The 19,845-nt window shown below is 36.3% G+C and overlaps 2 protein-coding genes across 2 annotated transcripts in view; both read right to left on the bottom strand.

The window, feature by feature from the left end:
* LOC124409867 (cadherin-99C) overlaps window positions 1–9,543 on the bottom strand; it is a 108,504-nt gene extending 98,961 nt beyond the window's left edge. The window contains exon 1 of the mRNA XM_046887786.1: window positions 9,361–9,543. Within this exon, the coding sequence (XP_046743742.1) occupies window positions 9,361–9,363 (3 nt within the window). The 5' untranslated portion in view covers window positions 9,364–9,543. The remainder of the gene's footprint in view (window positions 1–9,360) is intronic.
* Window positions 9,544–14,750: 5,207 nt separating this feature from the next.
* On the bottom strand, window positions 14,751–19,074 carry LOC124406669 (39S ribosomal protein L1, mitochondrial). Its single transcript, XM_046882186.1, has 8 exons — window positions 19,017–19,074; window positions 18,204–18,399; window positions 17,527–17,722; window positions 17,053–17,232; window positions 16,542–16,656; window positions 15,903–16,021; window positions 14,999–15,096; window positions 14,751–14,918 (listed from the first exon to the last, which is right to left on the bottom strand). Exons 1-8 carry the CDS (start codon window positions 19,060–19,062, stop codon window positions 14,783–14,785), a joined length of 1,086 nt encoding a protein of 361 aa, XP_046738142.1. The 5' UTR covers window positions 19,063–19,074; the 3' UTR covers window positions 14,751–14,782.
* Between the last annotated feature and the right edge of the window lie 771 nt (window positions 19,075–19,845).

Here is a 19,845-nt window from a genome sequence, read left to right as displayed (position 1 = left end):
TAAAATTGAAAACGTAATCTCGATTATTATCAATGGTATGTTGATATTTAAGATTATTTAGTTTATTATACTCTCAAGCCACGCTTGCAGCTCTTATTAGTCGTGGCTTTGAAATCCTCTCTTCCTGTTTCAATGCTAAATTACTTTAAGTTAATCGTTGAATTACTTTCAGGTTGTTATTATTATTTACTTGACTTGCTTTATTTCACGTTCTTATATCGTAAAAAATTGCCCGAATAGATCTGTCCATCGACTTAATAAATTCTATCCATCTATCTATCTACCCGTCTATCCATCTCTCTCCTCCCGTATAATAACCCCCGGAATCCTTGTCCATTCAGAAAAGTATCCTACGGAACAGCCCTAATGCTCAGCAATGGAATTCAAAGAGATGCCATTTCTCTGTATCCGTCACGAAGATTCCAGCTCCTTGTTAACAAACCCCTCGCGATGGTGACGCGTTGCAAGGACCATAATGAGATCCTTCGTGCCTTCCGTGCTCCTTTGGATTCCACGCAAAAGCCCGAGCTCTCTGGCGTAAGCGATGTCACGTTTTCAGTATTGACACACGTTCGAATATATATATATCTGCACGACTGACATTTGTACGGCTCGCAGCATGACCGATGCAGCAGGGAAGCAACAAAGATTTCTGTTCCAAGAGAGAAAAAAGGGAGATAAAGAAAAAAAAAAAATGAAGCCACGTTACCAAGAATTCCGACATTCCATTTGGCAAAAAAAAAGGAACATTGCTAAGAACTATTTTTACCAGACATTTCATTTTAAAGCGGTTTCTTGAATCTCAAAAATCTTTGTTCGCGTCATACAAAAGATTTTTGGCTCAAATAGCGACGAATCTTTTCTGTCGTAAAGCTTCTCTCGATTTCCCTTTGTAGGCACCTAGATAGGCAGACTTGTTCAGTACCTGAGTTACTTTACCAGCTTACAGTCTCGGCTCGGATCTCCTTAATGGTAACAGGTAAGTGAGTTTTTGCGTGTTTGTACTCGGTATTCCCCAGCTGTCAGAAGAGTCGAAAGACTCTGAAGAGTTGAGTTCGTCGGTGACGTTACGTCGGCTTCTCGACCAGCGAGATAATTTCTGATTATTGCAGAATCGCGTGGATAGTGACTGAACGAGTATCATTATTGGCGGTTGATTTACAAATTATTTCTTAGATTTTCACATGGTAGAGAATTTTTTGAATTATCGTTTTTTACCACAAAAATTTCAGAGAACTGTTTCTTCAACCTCAGTGGAGGCTTTTCAACCCGATGAACAGGATGAACAGGAAACGGTGCCACGTATAACGTTCCCCACGCTAAGAAGCTGTTGGCTATGGTCAAATTGGTTTCTCAACGTAACGGTACATCCATGAATTTATACGGGATTATTCCCGGGTGATATTCTGTTTTTCATTACCTTCATCACGCCCCTTTCAGACCGGATTAGGACGAGCTTCTTTACCTTGACAATCAGTTTGGAAATCGTTCATCGTATAATTAATGGTTGCGTTAATTTATGGACGTATGCAGGTAGATTATTTCCAAGATGCGAATCGTATTGGAAATAAGAAGTAATTATTAACATCGAATAGAGAAAACTGTGGCAAGTTTTACTCTTCCTGAACAATATTGTGCGTCTTCTGTACCACATTGTTTGAAAATGATGTGAACTGTGCAAGCAACAAATGACAGAATCAATATTCTCAGATCTTATTCACTGTAGGGGCCCATGTGGTTGTGTCAGAGAATTTCGTAGCCTTAATTTTTCTCACAATCAACCTAAAGTCAGCGCTTAGATATTTTTTTTCTGTTGCTTCTAAATTCTAATGCTGTTCTAGCGTTACAGGTACTTATGACTTAATTCGGGTAGACGATCTTAGCGGAATTTTTAACTTATTTACCCAAAGAACGTGACTAGAATCCAATGTTCGGTAATGAAATTTGTCAATTATTTGCCCGATGAACGTGACTGTGATTGAATGTTCGTAATTGAAATTTGTCACTTATTTACCCAATGAACGTGACTCAGATTAAATATTTGAAATTGAAATCTATCTCTTATACGCATGTTATAAATTTTATTTAAGTTGATAAAGAAGTTAAGTATTTGGAATAGTTATAAATTATCGTAAGCTGTTTCATTGTTATTTTTTTCTTTTGGGGATATGTTCTTTCATTCTCCTGAGCTTGGGAGCTATGCGAAAAAATAAATTAACCGTGCATATTGTGCCGGACGCGTATCAATTACTCACTGATCCTTGCCAGCAATTCCCAGAACTCTTTAAGCGACAGAAGAAAAGAAGATTTTTATTTTCAGAACCTTTCTTCAGTTCGAAAAGTTAAATTTAGAAGTGATTCTCGTTCCGTTAAGTATGTGATTTCCAAGCCGTACAGTATGGTCAAAGAAATGCCGTGAGAGAAGAGAAATAAATAATATAATATCAGCTATAAACATATAACTTTTGATGTTCATCTGCCGTACATATACTCAAATCAGTTAAAGATTTGAAGAATCATCGTTTTCTTGAAAAAACGGCGACGATGAGAATAAACCTACCATTTATTTAGACGAATACGCGATTTACGAACAATTGGTAACATGATTTTAATATCAATTTTAGCATTTTTGAAAACCGCGTTCTTCAGTTTACTTTCGATTTCAAACCTTGTCCACCACCATAATTTCATACACGGTCTAAATATTCTTCAGATTAAACCTCTCGCAATAAATTCATTTACTTAAAAGTGGATTTCGCAAACTGGATTCTGTGGTATTTCAGGTTTTCTTCGAAGATGAAGTCACCGCCTAACTATTCGCTTGACGGTCGACTCGCTTGGTGTAAAATGGCAATCGATAACTGGCAAGCGTTGGAAATAATCGCTCCACAGCAAAAATGTAATTCATTTCACAGCAAGAATAGATTCATGCAGCCGAAGTTATACTTGGACGCAAAAATTGAAGCTCATTCCATACTCGCGAATTACTCTTATGAAGACGATGAATGAGATGCAGGGTCGACGCAACCCGAAAATACAAAACTCACCGAGTTCCGTACGCGGGAGTAATTATCAGCAAGGTGCAACACGTGGTGACTATACCACCTGAGGAGAGTATGGGGGAGACGCCGTGGGCGCAAACATAACGGTGATGCCACGACGCTGACGACCAGGTCGCCGATGGCCTCCTTTCGGCTCTTCGCCGGCGTGCCACTCTTCACCACGAATCGTGTAACTGTACTTACGAACGCTAAATCCTGCGTCGACGATTCATCGGCGTATCGGAAGAGACTTCGTGTACGCATTGGTCTCTCGGGTTCACCTGCATGTATGTATATCTTTTTTTTTTTTATATTTTACAGTTGTATATACGTTTCGCCGTAGTGGTTCTGAAACGACTAATTTTTTCGATGAATCGGTTACGTTGGCAGTACAGAATAAGCTCGCAGCGCCACCGCCGACCAGCCACGAAGCAGGCTTAATCTTTGTAAACATAACATTACCCATCACCCTCGAATTTAACTGACAAATATAAAGTTCGATCGACAGTCATGGGTTATGGTTTGCTGTTATCGAATCCAACCCAAAGATTAAAAATTTAACGGATATAGGTTATGTCATTTTGTGTTATCGAATCTAACCTAAAAATACAAAATTCGACGGTCATGAGTTAGGTTATGTTGTTATCGAATCCAACCCAAGATTGAAAATTTAACGGATATAGGTTATGTCATTTATGTTATCGAATCTAACCTAAAAATACAAAATTCAACGGTCATGAGTTAGGTTATGTTGTTATCGAATCCAGCCCAAAGATTGAAAATTTAACGGATATAGGTTATGTCATTTATGTTATCGAATCCAACTACAAAATACAAAATTTGGCGGTCATAGGTTATGTTATAATATCATGTTACCAAATTCGACTCAAAGACATAAAATTCAACGGTCACAGGCTGTTATCGAATCTAAGCACAAAATTCGACGCTCATGAATTTTGCTATATGTTTCTAAGATTGTGCCTATTTCACGACCTTCCGGCGGTGGCGCTGCAGGTCGATTCTCTATTGCCAACGTAACGAATTCGTTGGAAAAATCAGCTATCTCAGAATCACTGCAGCCAAGTGTACGATATACGCAAAATGTAAAGGGTGCAGTCCATGGACAGGCAACACGGCGCGGTGCAATGGACATTATGGACAATGTATGGCCTATACTTAATGGTTTAAAATGAAAAAAAAAATGGACAACGTCTAGGTTGGATAAGAGCAGCTCCTCGTGACGCGCTAATAAGCAAAAGTGGAAACGTCTACACGGGTTTCGGGGTATTGGTTGTCATCGACGATGGAAGCGCTTCGTGTTTCCTGCATGATTTCCAAGTTTTCGGATTACACAGCGCATGACTACGGATTTCTCAGAAGGTTGAGAGTCAAGTATGACTGAAACTCTGAAACCGGAAATCGTATTTATGCTCTTAAAACTACGCTTATTTCTCGTCATTTTTTTAGTTAGTTCAATTTATGGCATAAAAACAATCGAACAATTAAAAAACTTCATCGTTTACTCCCGCCAAAGAGTAAACTGTGTTCAGTTTACAAACAGCAGCAGCGTTATAACGCAAACCACCAGAAATTGTAACAAATATACATTTAATATTGAACATAAACAGGCAATTTCATGTCAACAGCATGTTTTCCATATCAGAAAATTAATTATTTGTCACCTGTTTGATATTAGTTTACTCGATATAGTACCGTGTAATGACTGAGTTATGATCTTTTAAATTCCTTTATCTTTGGTCATACAAAAAAGTATCCTAAGATGTAGTAAAAAAATTTGCTAAATTTAACCAACCTAAAACAGTTGGCAAAATTCTGTAGAAGAAAACTCTTTCTTCCACCTCAATTGGCCGCCGGGCAACAATTGGCGATCATCAATTCTTATACTGTATCTATGTATTCATACGCAGAGGGATCGATGGATCCGCGGCCTGCTACGTGCCTCAAGCGTTTTCTCCGGGTGAACAGGTGGCTTCGGAGAAGATCGAGCGAGCTGATCTGATAATACCCTGCATCGCTTCACCACAGATCTACCAACTACCCAACACTTTTGTGCTCCCAGCTATTACGCATGAATCAAACGTAGGTACGTATGGTGAGGGCTTTTGGACTCTAGATAAATCGGTCGCAAATTACCGGAGATCGATCTCGTGTGACGGCCATTTATGTGCCTGTATTGCATGTATCGTTATATTACACTTTAAGTGTACCAAGATTATCTCAAATATATGGCCTGAAGTGATCGGGTATTTTGGACGTCTCAATAAAAAAGTCTGATTATATTACACCTGACAAAAATGGATCGATCTTTGGCATCGTAATTCGGGCTAAACATGTTAGAGTCAATGCATGGTGTGAGTTATTTTTTTTCTTACGCCGCCGATCAAAAATCGGTCGACAGAAGCGTTTTGTATCACATAATGTTTCTAGTAAAATCGAATCTCAATGAAACGAGAAATTATTTTGTACTAGCTTCTGAAATCCTTTATTATGATGCGGTACAAACCCTAATATGCAATAATAGTTTAAGTTAAAATTCAGGATCAAAGCCTTGATAAATTGTATTGGTTTCTAGTGGTCCACGATATGACGAAAATCGACTTGATCGATAGCATGACTAGCCTATTATAGACCAGCGTCAGAAGAACTACAGAAAACAGTCTTGTATGGTCACATTTTTACTAACGATAAGTACATGGGTAGGTATAAAGTGTCCCAATTTAAAGGGCGCTCGAAGACTGACAAGCATAAAAATATTTCTATCAAAATGAAGACAAAAAATTTAACGCCATAATCAAATTTCATCTGGTAAAACGCTACGGTATGGATAAGTGTTAAGTGCTCCTTGTGTTGGGACTGCGCTACATGCACTACGGCGTTCTAAATTTGAGAGTATTCAATGGTATTTCTCTTATTAAGGATTATACAACAGAAATAAAGAACAAAATCCAGGAGGGTAAGGAGGCTGGAGCCTGGTTACAACGGCTTAATTTCACTATGTTGAAGTTAGTAATGTTATCGTAACAAAACACATGGGGAAAGATCACGATTTTCATGATTTGGCAATGCTTTTGAAAGATTTCGAAATATGAGTGTCTTTTGTTTTATTACTGTTTACTGAATTTCATACAATTCCAAAATCGTGAAATGAAGGTTTTTCCTCAGCATGCGATCGTTACGATAATGTTACGAATTTCAATATGATTTAATTCCCCTATTATGAATTCATCTGACTGCTATTTTCACTTCAATGTATATGTGGAAATGAAACACTCTCATTGTCAGTCACAAATTGGAAAACACACGAAATATTTTAAACCATAATGATAAGCTGTAAATAAAAAAAAAAAAGTATTCTCAGTATACAGACATCAAACGCTGTCTGAGCCTCGAACGAGTGAAGAGTTATAACAGAGAAGAGAAGAAGTTTATCTATGTCCAATGTCCATGGCAATGTTGGACAAGATACCAAGGATTTCATGGCTAGAAAATAGCGTGACGAAATTTTTAAAGGTTGTATATAAAATTGAATGAAACTATAATTAAGAAGTGAGTATGTATAGTTGGTGTTGATTTCTTTTCCCGATTAAGTTACTTCAAAGAACGTGACGCCTCACTAAATTAAGGTCATGCATTACTCTATTATAAATTTATCGGCCGAGCAAAGCTACCCTTTTTCTTCGTATATTGAATAAACAAAACGAACTCGGTCGGTAAAAGTAGGAGTATTAGATTCCTTAAATCTCCCGATCCGAGGGGCCATCCGGGGTTCGTTTTAACATCGACCTTTTGGAAATCTGCGTTAAGGGTCCGGAGATGCAGGTAAGAAGACGAGTATAACGTAGGTGCATCTGGACATGCAGGGTGGTCAGGTTTCTATCGAAGATGGCGCTGGTGATGAAAAACACCTGGTCCGGGGCATGGAAACACGCGTGCGTTGCTCGAGCCGGTTTTCATCCAGTTCTAAACTCTTCGAGTTTACTTTACTTCTTCTATGTATGGACTACTAGTTCAAGCGTGGCTTCACCGACATCCAGCACGGCGTTTACGTCGAAATGCAAGTCTTACATTAGACAGCCAACGACAAGGCTGCGTCGAATCGCTCGAATTTACAAGTGTCAAAGTCTTCTTCTTGATGCAATGAAACGAGCTTGAAGTTAGTGACGTTATCGTAACGAAATATTTGAGGAAAAATCAGTATTCTATTGATTTGACAATGATTTTAAAGGAACTAAGATTTCGAAATATGAGTGTGTTTCGTTCTGTTACGCTTTATACTGAATTTCAGATAATTCCAAAATCGCGAAATAACGTTTTTTTCTCAGCATGAATCGTTACGATAAAGTTACCAACTTTAATATGATGCAATTAGTTTGTGTCCCAATTGAACGAACGGTAGACTACGATTCACCCTTTCAGTCGCAGAAGCCACCCGTTTATTTTTCTCCTTTTTTTAGTCTATTCTTTTTTTATATTTCATACAAGATCCTGGACTTTTTTACATTTTCAGGTAATTCAATTGCGTGATTGAAAGGGTTAAACGCGAAAGCTGTAAAGTAACTTTCGTCCACGGCGTATTACGCGGTCTTCGCAATTGAGTGAATTCGTAGTATGTATATAAGATGTAAATTGAAAAGTGTTCACTCTAGTGAGTAGCTGCAGGCAATTTCAGCTGGCAGAAGAGTCAGAAAAAATTAGAATTATTAATTCACCACACGCGATAACGGATTAAGTAATCGCATGTATTTTGCATTTTACTATTTACGAGAAAAGATTGGTTTTTGACTCGCTTCATGTATGTTCACTTAGGTTAACGCTAATTATATTTTTAAAATTCATTTCTTAAAAAGTATCGTATTCATTTGTTTTTAATGTAGTGTAAGATTTAAAGCAATATTAAAACTATTGAATCCCAAGTATGTATAAGCATTGAAAAACCCATCGATTCATGATTCATAAGCCCAACCCGGAGATCCGTAAGATCGGCAATTTAACCTTCGGTTATGATTCTGCTCTTCTGTCGCAATAGAATTAGACTGGAACGAATCACCAATTTTACAGTTCAACCAAACAAACCTTCTTCTATCATTGGGCATGAATCTAAGTGATTCTTAGAGACTTTTTGCCGCAGAATTTCGCTCCATCCACAAAAAGTTGTACCGCAACCAGTTTGACGGTTAATTGAATTTGGAAACAGATGTGTACACGGTTTTCAGCATTTTTCGATAGATTGCAACGTGAACTCAAGATGTAGTTTTAAAAGCAGATAATTCAATTTAATTATCTCAACAGAATATATTTTCCCTAATTTTTTAACCGTGAACATTAAGTGAAACCCGGAATTGCGAAGTCTATATATTTTTATACGTCTGCATCACTTGCTCAACTCTTTTGTATACGAAAGCTCTTAAGTACACTTTGTATTATACAAACAAGATTTTTTACGGTTCGATTGCCAAGTTGAATGTCAAACTTTATTTAACACGTGCTTCTGCATGAATTAGAGAGTCAATTATCAGCTCTAACCTGGGATGACAAAAACGTGAAAACCTCACAGAAATCATTGAAGTTGAGGAATCCAAACCCGTTGCAAATATTAATGAGTGAATCGATGTGATCTCTGTTCGACCCACGCGCAGGGGTAGACCGGAAGTTGAGCTCCGGATGTAGTTAATAAGCTTTCCGCAGGTGTGTGTACAACAAACCCATGGTGTACTTACTATCTATAGATCTCTTATCTCTTCATACCTAAGCCCTTCGTTTTCTCATATAAGTCTGCTCCCCACAGCGCATGATTTTTCACCTGCGTAATTATATTTTCGCAACTGATGCTTATGATATTCAAAGTTTTTATTTTTGATGGCAGTTTAAATAATTCGAAATACTCCCGCCCCTCAATTCAGACGATGCTAACAGTGCAAAGTAACGATTTCACCTAAACATTCGTTGTAACAGTAACGTTACTAATTTCATCCTCATACCATCATCTTCTTATTCATTTACACAATATAATTCAACGGAATTACCAGGATCTAGAAAGCAGAGGGAAGATCAATAGACGTTAATGCCTGTATTAATTATTCGATGGGTCAGGGTGTAATGAAAGTGAAGATTTGTTATAAGCCTCTGTCGAGCTATAGGCATGTAGTATAGAGTCGATGACAGTGGCCGCGTAGACTTAACGTGATGCTGTAAATAGGCTAATAGAACGCGGTCACAGCGAGGATCAGCGGAAGATCTTTTCTCGTGAGCTTAATAATTTCTATAATCTACCCATCGATCTCGAGAGTAAAAGACATACCATGATCGGCGAGAGTCAGTATCCCTTCCAGTAGCAAAGTATCTGCATATCCGCTTTAATTGAAGGATGAGGTGTCAGGTAAGTCAACAGGTCGGCATGTCACAATGATCACAGTCACAGTCACAGTAACGGGTACACAGTAGCCTGATGAAATTTCTCACTTTCAAGAGAGAGAGACACACCGAGTATAAAAAAATAGAGACAACTGACAAGATATAGCGCTCTAAAGACTAGGATATTAATAAATCCGCTTCGTTGGTATACTACAGGTATATTCACATTCACTCCTCACAGCACCGCATGACACATGCACAAGAAAAGGAGCTCGCGAGTAGCGATTCGCTCGAGGCGAAGCGAATCCGCGAACGTACCGCGTGTCACTGACAATGAGGCATCGGACACGTTGATCCAAATATAATATCAAATCGATATATCACAATAACTCGCCGTTTGTTGTCGAGGTCTTCGAGTTTACTCGTAACACGAGTCGTATCTCGACTCCTTTTCAATTCCGTACTACAACAGAGGCTGTTGACACAAGTGTTTTGACAGCGATCAACAGGTCGGCCGCACCGTGCGCGCGATGGATTTCAAACCTGGCGGACTCTGGGACTGAGTGCTCGGCGCTCAGGTAGACGCCAAAGTGCCGTCGTCGGGCCGATCGGGCCCCCCTTCTTTTCCTTTCCTTTCCTTTCCTTTCCTTTCCTTTCCATTCCTCTCCAACGGACAGCCTCCCTCCTTCTCTTATACCTCTTTCTTACGTTAACCGACGACGCAAAGTCTCGGCGGAAGGTCCCACCTCCCCCCCAAGCTTCTCTCTTTCCGCGCCTCTTTGCGCCTCTTTGCGCCGCTTTGACTCGCTTTGCGCTCAGCCTTTTACGCACGCGATGCTGTCTTTTACGCATTTCCCTGTTTACGCATCACCATCGTGCGTTCAATTGCACTATATATGTAACAAATTGAATACTTTTTTTCTTACTGGATTTACTGCAGTGAGCGATTATGATTAGTCATCTTGAGTCAATTGAGGTTTATAAACATAATTGTCATATCGCGTCAGGTTTCATAGTTTAAAGTATTTATCGATTTTATTTGAATTATAGAAAATAAGCGATGCGAAGCTTTATTTTTTATTGACAAAACTTGGAGTTTCTTGAAAGATTCTATTTTATAATTTCTATGTAGTGTCACTCTGAAGGTATCGGTAATAGTTTGCAAGCGTGGCTGGTACACATCTACCTTGATAACGCTTTTCAAACTCTGCTATTTTCTGATTAAACTGTTACCCGTGTTCATCCTTTACCGAATCCAAGTTCTACGGAAAGAAATTCAAATGCGAGTGTAGAAAATAGATTTTCAACGATATTGCATCATAGTTTACGATAAGCATTCGGCATCAATTTAATTTTTTTCATGCAAATCTGGTGACTTGTGGTTGTCGAGGATGGTTTTTGATATGTCGACAAAAGCCAATCGTACTGTATAAATATAAATTTATCTTCTTTTGTTTACTTGGTATACCTAATGCGAATTAAACTGTTCGAGATATTGATGAATTTTTTAGTGTTGCCTAATGTTATCGTCTTCGTTTATAGTAGTCCAGTCGTTTTGTAAAAAAAAAAAACACCTGAAATTGCAATTTTTCGATACCACTTTTGGATTTTTCTAATCGTTGTGGAAGGTGGTTTATTGCTAGTCAAAATACAGAATTTTGACCAGGTATCTTCAATAGCTTCGACAGCCATCTCGAATTAATGCTTTAAGACGGAAAACTTCAACCGTATAATGGACAAAAAAATGTTAGGACTAAAGTTGCAGTGAATTGAATTGCCGACAAGTTTTGCTAACAATAAGACTATTTTTAGTAAAAAGTTAAAAATATGTGAGTAATTTGATAAAAACGAATGCCCTCATAAAGTCAAGATGGCGGCTGAAGCTACTGTGGAATCTGGTAAAAATTCTCGATTTAGACCACTAATGACGCCCCTATTAACGATTGGAAAAAGAAACTAGTGCAGAAAAATTGCAAGTCCAAATATGCAATCGAACAGGACTAAATCCGCTGCCACCCAAATTTACAGTTTGCACAATTTTATGAAGAATTATTGACTTAATTGAAAATCAGTAATGATAACGGCAAAAGTAATGAGAAGGAAAAACACATTCAATCGATGATGCAAAATTTTAACTTTTGCAATTATCATATCATCAAGATTGAATTCCTATATTAATAATTATTTTTTCACCTACAATTTTTCATTCGTTCATTTTCCATTCCCCATACTTGCTAACAATTGCAGTAAATGTTCAGTATAACAAATTAATTAATACTTGCAAACCCCAACAACAATGTATTAACAACAATAATAAAAATCCGTATTATTGTGTACGTTACTGGCAGCTGAAATAATTTTATAATGATAAGCAAACATATTTTAAAACTCTTTTTAACTAAAAAAAAGATGTAAATATTTGCAAGATATGTATTGCGAACGATGAGGGCGATTGAGCTTTCTTGATAAAAGAAGCAAATATATAGGATAAATATTTTAATAACATGAAATAATTGTATGGCATTAACGTTCGTTAGTAAAAATAATAACGCGACGAGAATTACTTCAGGATACTGAATTTTCTTAGTAAAAGAAACAAATATGGAGAATAAATATTTTAATAACATGAAATAATTGCATGGCGTTAACGTTCGTTAGTAAAAATGATAGCGTCGAGGTGAATCATGGTAAGCAATTTAAAGGTCTTTGGCATCTGACAGAAATTTGAAAGAGATACATATTCGAAAAGAAGAAGCTAGACTGCCAATGAGTGAAAAGGTTTTCGTAGTCCAGCCCGAAACGTAGTAGCCATGTCGATGGTGCGAAGCTTCGTCGGCCCTCGTTTACTGTTAATTGCGTTAGAAGAGTGGCGTAATTAGCAATTAGTCATCTCTACGTTTTTACGCAATTAAACATTGACCCTGTCTATAGAAACTCGTTCGGCGTGACTTTATAAGCCAAGTGGATGATGCAGTCAGGTCGTAAAAATATTTTGGCAAGATAATGAGAAGAAGAAAGAATTCTCGTTCAAAGATGACGAGTATGTTTGAGATGATAAGTCAGGCATATCGTGTCGCGAAAAAGTTCAGATGGACGAGATACCTAATTTTTTCTTCGTCCTCATACTGAAAAAACTGAAATTGAATCAAGGAGACGATTTTTTAAAAACTACTTCTAATAATCTGACATTGAATATTATACTCGTTTTCGTCAGATCGTTCAAAATTTTCGGTTGAAATAAAACTTGGAATTTTCACAACTCAAAAAATATTTAACGCACTATGGTAAGAAGGTAATAATAACAGAAAAAATAAAATACTTCGAACTACAAATCCAGATTCGTGATTAATTATTCAAAGGTCCTCAGGTACCATAGTAAGTGAAAATAGGACGATTTTTTTTCATTTTGAACCACTATAACGTATAAACCATGAAAAATTTTGGGAGTCTGACCTAGAATTTTTCAATTTTGTTCCACCGTATTGGATCGCTATTTTGGATTTCGTAATCTGACTTGATATTCGTGATCAGCCATCTAACAAACCTTCAAGTATCAATTTTCATAAAAATCCAAATCTGTTTAATTTTTTTTTTAAGTTTATCGAATACGCAAAATCCAAGTTTTGCAAATCTGTAACTTAGATTCGTGATTAGAGATCCAAAAAATCTGACCGTACTAATTTTCATTCAAATTCATTCATCCGTTCTCAAGATAACATTTTTGGTTAACTTCGGGGAATTTTGTAATTTAAGGAATTGAAAAAGTACGAAACCGATCAAAGCGAAAATCCCATCAGTTCTAAATTTGAAAAAGCCGCGTCGATTGAGACCAAAGTCATTATAATCCAATCACTCGTTCTCGAGATATCGTCGAACAAAAAATTGATTACAATTGATCATTTTTCTTGCGACGCCGCGTACATTAATTTTTAGTTCATAGTCTAAAACGAAATATCAGAGCAATATGAACCCTTAATATTCATATTAAACCTTGCCTCAAAGACGATACATTTTCCATTTAAATTACATGGGAATTTATCATTTTTTACAATTAATTTTTTACAATTAAAGGTTTCTTTTAATTTTTCGATAAATTTACTCCTTTAAAAATTATTCACGGTTAATTGTTATTTAGATGAAATTTACTGGTTTATTTCTGAAAATACATCATTCTGACGATATTAAGATGAAAAGTTGAAAAAAAAATTGAAAAATGTAGAAGTCAAATGAAATTCGTACCACGATCACAAATACTTTCCAAAGGAAACAACCTTTTCCATCTCGTGTATTTGCAAAATTTGCTTCCAGCTCGCGCACGGCCGGTCTACGGCTCATAATGCAAACCTATTCGCTCACTTTGCTTTTTTAACGCACAATCAACTATAACCGATTTTTGAGAGAGCCATTATGAGTGAAAAATTCTTTAATCTGGTTCTACGATTTGAGATATTCGATTGCAAACAGAAATGCGCGATTGCAACGTTACTTCTATCTACTACGTGGAGGTTTCGCGGTAGAATTTACAGCTCGTGTATGCTGTGTATGTGTGTGTGTGTGTGTGTATCAGTCCTTCCATTCAATCGAAAGCTTTATTTTTCAGAAAAATTTAGTCTGATTGGGATAAAAAATTTATTCCGTAAATAAACGTTGAAAGATAGTAGAATACGAGCTGTAGATACGTATTTTAAAATTGTAGAAGACAAATTGTTTCAAAATTAGTACTATCAGCCACTGTACTTTATGACTGGCCTTATAATATTTTATGAAAATAGTTTGGGTTCGATAAAATATGTTACGTTGTCATCAAATAGATAAATCTGACAACTATGCCTCCTAATGATTATTTGAATGATTTTTAATTCGTTGCCACTGGCTTCGGTATTCCCTGGTAAATTTGAATACAAAATGTCGTTGCGTGAAAAGAAAAAAAAAAACATCGAATAATCTAGAAATCCACTAGTATTCAGGTTTTTAGGCGAGCGCAAAACAACGTGATTAATAGTGCAATCCTTGACGACAATGATGTTCAAAATTTGTAATTTAACGGAATTGAACTCGAGGTTTGAATCAAAAGTTGAATCGTCAAATGTAAATTCAATTCCTGACGTTCGTTCGAAATAGTTTATGGGAACAGGTTACAGAGCGTTTTCCCTTGGCGAAATGATTTTTTTTTTTTTAATTTACTCGCAAAATAAGTTGCCTTTATGCAAGTTTTCAAAGGCGATGAGTCACGGTTCAAGCAGGTATCACTGCAGTTATACGGAAACTAACCACTAAGAAAAGTGGAATAAGCGTAAGACTGCAATACTCTATCAATTTTATTAATTTTTCAACTTGTTCTCTACAAACCAAAGCCCTTGGATAAATTATCAATTCGATGCAGTTGCGGTATTTGATTGTTCGTCATCAGATTCATCAGCGGTATTATCGACAATTGACTTGACGATGTACCGTTCAAAGTCTACTTTGAGCCTTTCCGGATATGGTGGACAGATGAGAAAAGCTCTGAAATTAGTATGAAAAATCAGATTTGAAAAATTGTATCAAGGAAATACCGAATATCGTTAAACTGAATCCTTATTTACTTTGTAATGAAAGAGTGAGCAGATACGGGGTTTCTCTTTTCGATGTCAGTCACAAGCGCCGAAAAGTTCTCTTCCAGTTGCTTCGTATCCATTTCAAGCTAAAAAATAGTTTCAGCAAGAATGATTAAGTTACTACAGATATTACAGTATGCGTCTACTAATATAGTAACAACATTGAACGCTATGAAGCGACTTTTTTTATCGAGAAACGTTACCGGAAAGTTTCTTTTAAGATTGACCATATATCTTCACAATAAATGAAGTTACTGCTACTTTGATTTGGCGAGATGCTTATACTGTGATTATATATGACTCAACGTGTATCGATATCTGCTTTATTCATGTGATATTTCATGAAAGGCTGTTGCGCATGAAGGAAACGTTTCGGGTTAGTGATCTCTAAAATGAGGTTTTTCGTACTGAAAAAGCAACTTCAAATAGATCAAAATTTACAGACATTACACTGATTTTATCGAATAAGTTTATGAAACGCTCCATATAAAATGAAACAAGTTCGTTCCCGATTTCCGTACTGACGAGAAAAATAAAATATATTTCTATCACAGTCTTAAATTTATTCAGCACGTTAAATTTTACCAAACTCTCTTTCTTTCAAAGAAGTCACGCCCACTAAACTTACAAAGTGCATACTGTAAGAGTGTTGAAAATTTGCAAATCATTTTCTAATTATTTCCTGCTGTTTGTACAGTTTTCAAAATTTTTCGACTGAACGTGAGAATAATTAATTTGTACTGCTTCTTTACCAATTGGCTGCAGAAATAAAGAAAAATAGCTTATCGATTTTGCAATCACGTTTGATTATATTGAAGCTAAACGAAATACAGCTGCACTTTCAGATAATAGTGAAGTTACAGAAACGAAAAGGAAACAAGTCATTTCTTACTGTCCCAATGGGGGTATCTATCGTTCCAAAGTCCGGTTCCACGTTGTCTTTCACTGCATTATACATTACACCTTCTTTAAATCTTCGCACAGCAACTGCGATGTCTGGATTAAGATTGCCTGAAATGAATTTAATAAGAAAAAATTATCGAACTTGGTTGAAAATTCTCTGACTTTTTGCAGTTTTAACAATTTTACCAAGTAATACTCTATTAGGATAATGTTTTCGGAGAATCATAGTTTCAAGATACAGTTTTCAAATCATTTTTTTTCAAATAAGATAGTTCTGTCAATCGGAATTCCAGCTCAATAATCAGAAATATGCAGCGAGATGTTGTAAACGTATTGTTGACAAAATATGAAAGTGAATGGGTAAATGAAAATAACGTAATTATACGACATAAATTGTAAGCTTTTTGCCTATTTTGTTGGGAGATGAAATTGAGAAATATTTATTATTTTATCAAGTATTTGATAATCTCAATTTTGCCAATTTAAGAAATTCACTGATCTCTACAAACTATTACAAGATTTGTAAAATCTCTTCTAGTTAATGCAGCAAGTGGTGTCTTCGCAATAATTTTTCAAAATGTAAAATGACGTGAACTTGTTTTTTTTCCAAGCAAAATCAATAACTTACCATCTTTTATACTTGGAAACCTTTTTTTTAGTAAACCTCTTAGAGCCGTTAACTCAGGGAGAATATTTGGATGGGCAACCAGCGTGGTGTAATCGCTTAAAGAAATCGTTCCAGTCTTAAAACAGATAGGAACAATATTTCGATCAGTATTTTTAGTAGACAAAGGATAATTTCGTTGGGCACTGCAAAATGGGGTACAGTACAGAAATGTCAGCAGTTATTATCGGACAGTCGTTGACATAAGTGGAAAATAAAAAAACTACCTATTTGTAACGTGATTCATGAATTACATTGAGTCTATAGCGGTCTCGGTGGAGCTGTTTTTACTAATAGTTGAGGTATTATCTATTCCAGAACGTAGGGACAACTTCTAGGTTTTTCTTAATATTTCAAGATTACAGAAACCCTAAATAAAATTTTTTTCCTTACATTGTGAAACAAGTGCAGCTCATGTAATTCAAGTATCAATTCGTAGATATTATACAAGCGTTTACTGGTCATATCTTCTTACCAGGATTTGTTTAATTATTTCACTCCCACCAACTAATGTAGCTCCAGCTTCAGTAGCCTCTCGTTGAATAGCTTCCCCCTTGCATAAAGCAAGTATAGTTCTATCCTCTTCCAGTCGGAATTGATATGGCATATGGAGGGTGCCATTAAACTTTTCAATGAATTTCGTCTTTTTCACACCCTGAAATAAGTACCAAAAGAGGAAATAAATTCTTGCTCTGCCAGATGATGTAAAATTAATTTTCTCTTACTGGGTCGATGAATTTTAATATTACTTATTTTTAGTTGCAGGAAATAAATGTAGGTAAAAGGTGGCTTGTTGAATGAATGATTTAAAAATCAAACTTAGGTTCATTTCATTCCTTATCTTACATACAGTGAAGTAAGCAGACTGGTCTGAAGATAATTTATAAGAACAGAACTTAAACTGAAAAATACCGTACCGCCAATATTGCACAGAACAAAATTTGGATACCTTCATGTCAAGTTCTAGATGGACTATAAGTGCTGAGTCAAGAGAATCCAGAGTGGTTGGGTGATGTGTTTCTTTGTGGCACTGTATCGCTTCGGTAAGGGGAAATAATCGCAACAAGTGGTATTTGGCCACCCAGACATCATCTACTGGTGGCGTTTTATTCATATCCGGTATTCGCCTACTACGGGGAGGTCCTCTGTTTTAGAGTAAAACATGTTCTATTATTAAGAGTTGACAAAATAATTTAAAACTGTTTGAATAAGAAGAAATTGTATAGGGGATTAAGTTAAAATCAATCAAGAGCCTTTGTCAAGAAAATAAGTATGAAACAAAGAGTTTCGGTTCAATAGAAGTTTGTTGTTTCCGATAATTCATGCACTATGTATCTAAAGATTTATTGCATCTGAGTATTTTTAGTTGGTTGGAGAATGGAAAAAATTAAAGAACAATATATTTGGAATAGGCATAAAAATTCCTGAATTAGGAGCTTGATACATTAATTTGGAAAGCAAGATTAGCTTACAGGAGGTGACGGATTAATAAACGTCTGACACTGCTAAAACTGACACGTAGTTACGTCAATATGATCAAACTTTGACTGTGCCACTTTCCTACTAAATAAAAAGGTTCAACTGAGGACATCAACATAAAGTAACGATCGATACATCAGGTCTTACTTATTAGACTTTCGCATATGAGGAGGAATGACGTTGGAGGCTTTTTTTACCTCCTGCTTCGCCTTGGTTTGACGTGCTTTCGACCGTGTTCCTGGTCGTGCCGCATATCCACGCATTTGGATTGATATGCTTGGCGTAGTCAGGCATCCTATGACTCCTCTAACATATGCAGTGCAAATACCAGCAAACAGTCGCCCTGAAAAATAGCAACTTTATTCTAGGGATTCATTTAAGTAAGTAAGTGCATGGATACTTGTATGCATTTGCATAGTCGAGTAGTTGTTGAAATACCATAATTGACGTATGTCTAATAAGATCGAAACTCTTGGGAATCAACTTAAATGAATTGCCTTATAACATTCATGCTACGATGAAGAAAAAAGGAAAACTAAAAGTTACTGTACATCAGAGCCTGGCTGTCGATGGGCTAATAAATGTTGAAACAGTAATCGATCGTACATATCATTGCGGCATTACCAGCAGGGCACTGTTGATAGTAACAGCAACAGTAATTGATATTACGATAAATTGAGCAATTTCTTTTTTTTTTTTACCGAGCTTCTATTCACGTAAATTTTAAACAGGGTCACTTCCGAATTGCATCAACATTCGCACAACTCGGTTGACGCATCGACTCACGAATTTTGAGGTTAGCAAAGTAAGACGTCTAATTTCCGGCATGACTATCGAGTGCCAGAACGTCGGGTATACACATGATTGAAGAGCTATATTTTGGGATGATTTTGAAGGAATATCCGGCATTAGAACAAGCGATTCGAAGGGAGAAAAGGTGTAATGTGCGGTCGGGTTTACCTCCGTTGGTGACGGCCATCTTGGAAGGAGCTACCGTGTAAATCATAGAGTATATACATCAGTGTACGAACAGAATACGAAAGGCGACTTCACTGATATGTGTACCGTTTATATCGTTTATATTACTAGCTAGAAAGCCTGCGGCGGCCATTTGCTTAGTTCCCAATGACGCCTAATTTGAAGAAATATAATATTCACGAAGATAATATTATACGAAACGTTTTGCGAAGTTGTAAGCGGTATCGTTGACTGAAATTGAACAGCCTGGTAAATGACGATTGTTGAGCGTGTTTCTAAATTTCGGTTAATATACATGAAATGAATAGCCAATGAAATAAGTGATTATTTTTTTTATTTATGTTATTAAATTTGATTTTTAATTAATTTTTCAAATTCAAAGTAATTCATTCACATTTATAAATTTGATTTTTTTTTTTTTTATAACCATTATCAATGTAGGTGAATGATAATTAACCTTTACCCTGTCATATAGGACTTTTCGTGCTTGTGTGATTTCTTGTTCTGTGTATATTTTTTAAACAACAAAGCTCCCTTTTACATAAAAAAGCGATTGAAATTTCCAGGAGGCACGAAAGACTCCAAGTGACGCTTAACGTTTTTTATTTTTACTTAATTCATCGTAAATAGTATGTATATGAATGAAATCTCACTCAGGAACGTCAGAACGTGCAAAAACCCAGTTTGTGAGCAGCAAACAAGTTGCATTAATTGCTTTGAGTAATTTTTGTAAAACTAATTAAAAAAATATGAACAGCCCATTCTTAGGGTGAAAAATTAAGCGTTTAATTGACTTTTTTCAACTGTGCAT

This window comes from Diprion similis, chromosome 1 (genome assembly GCF_021155765.1).
Source record: "Diprion similis isolate iyDipSimi1 chromosome 1, iyDipSimi1.1, whole genome shotgun sequence".
Lineage (NCBI taxonomy): Eukaryota > Metazoa > Arthropoda > Insecta > Hymenoptera > Diprionidae > Diprion > Diprion similis.
This window is presented reverse-complemented; position numbering and strand designations above follow the sequence as displayed.

Excerpts from the sequence above, each read along its gene's own strand:
- LOC124406669 (XM_046882186.1), bottom strand. The coding sequence starts at position 19,062 with ATGATTTACACGGTAGCTCCTTCCAAGATGGCCGTCACCAACGGAG. Across the intron at positions 17,723-18,203 it reads CATATGCGAAAGTCTAATAA|AGGACCTCCCCGTAGTAGGC; the intron begins GTAAGACCTGAT and ends ACTCTAAAACAG. Across the intron at positions 14,919-14,998 it reads GCTCACTCTTTCATTACAAA|AGCTTTTCTCATCTGTCCAC; the intron begins GTAAATAAGGAT and ends TACTAATTTCAG.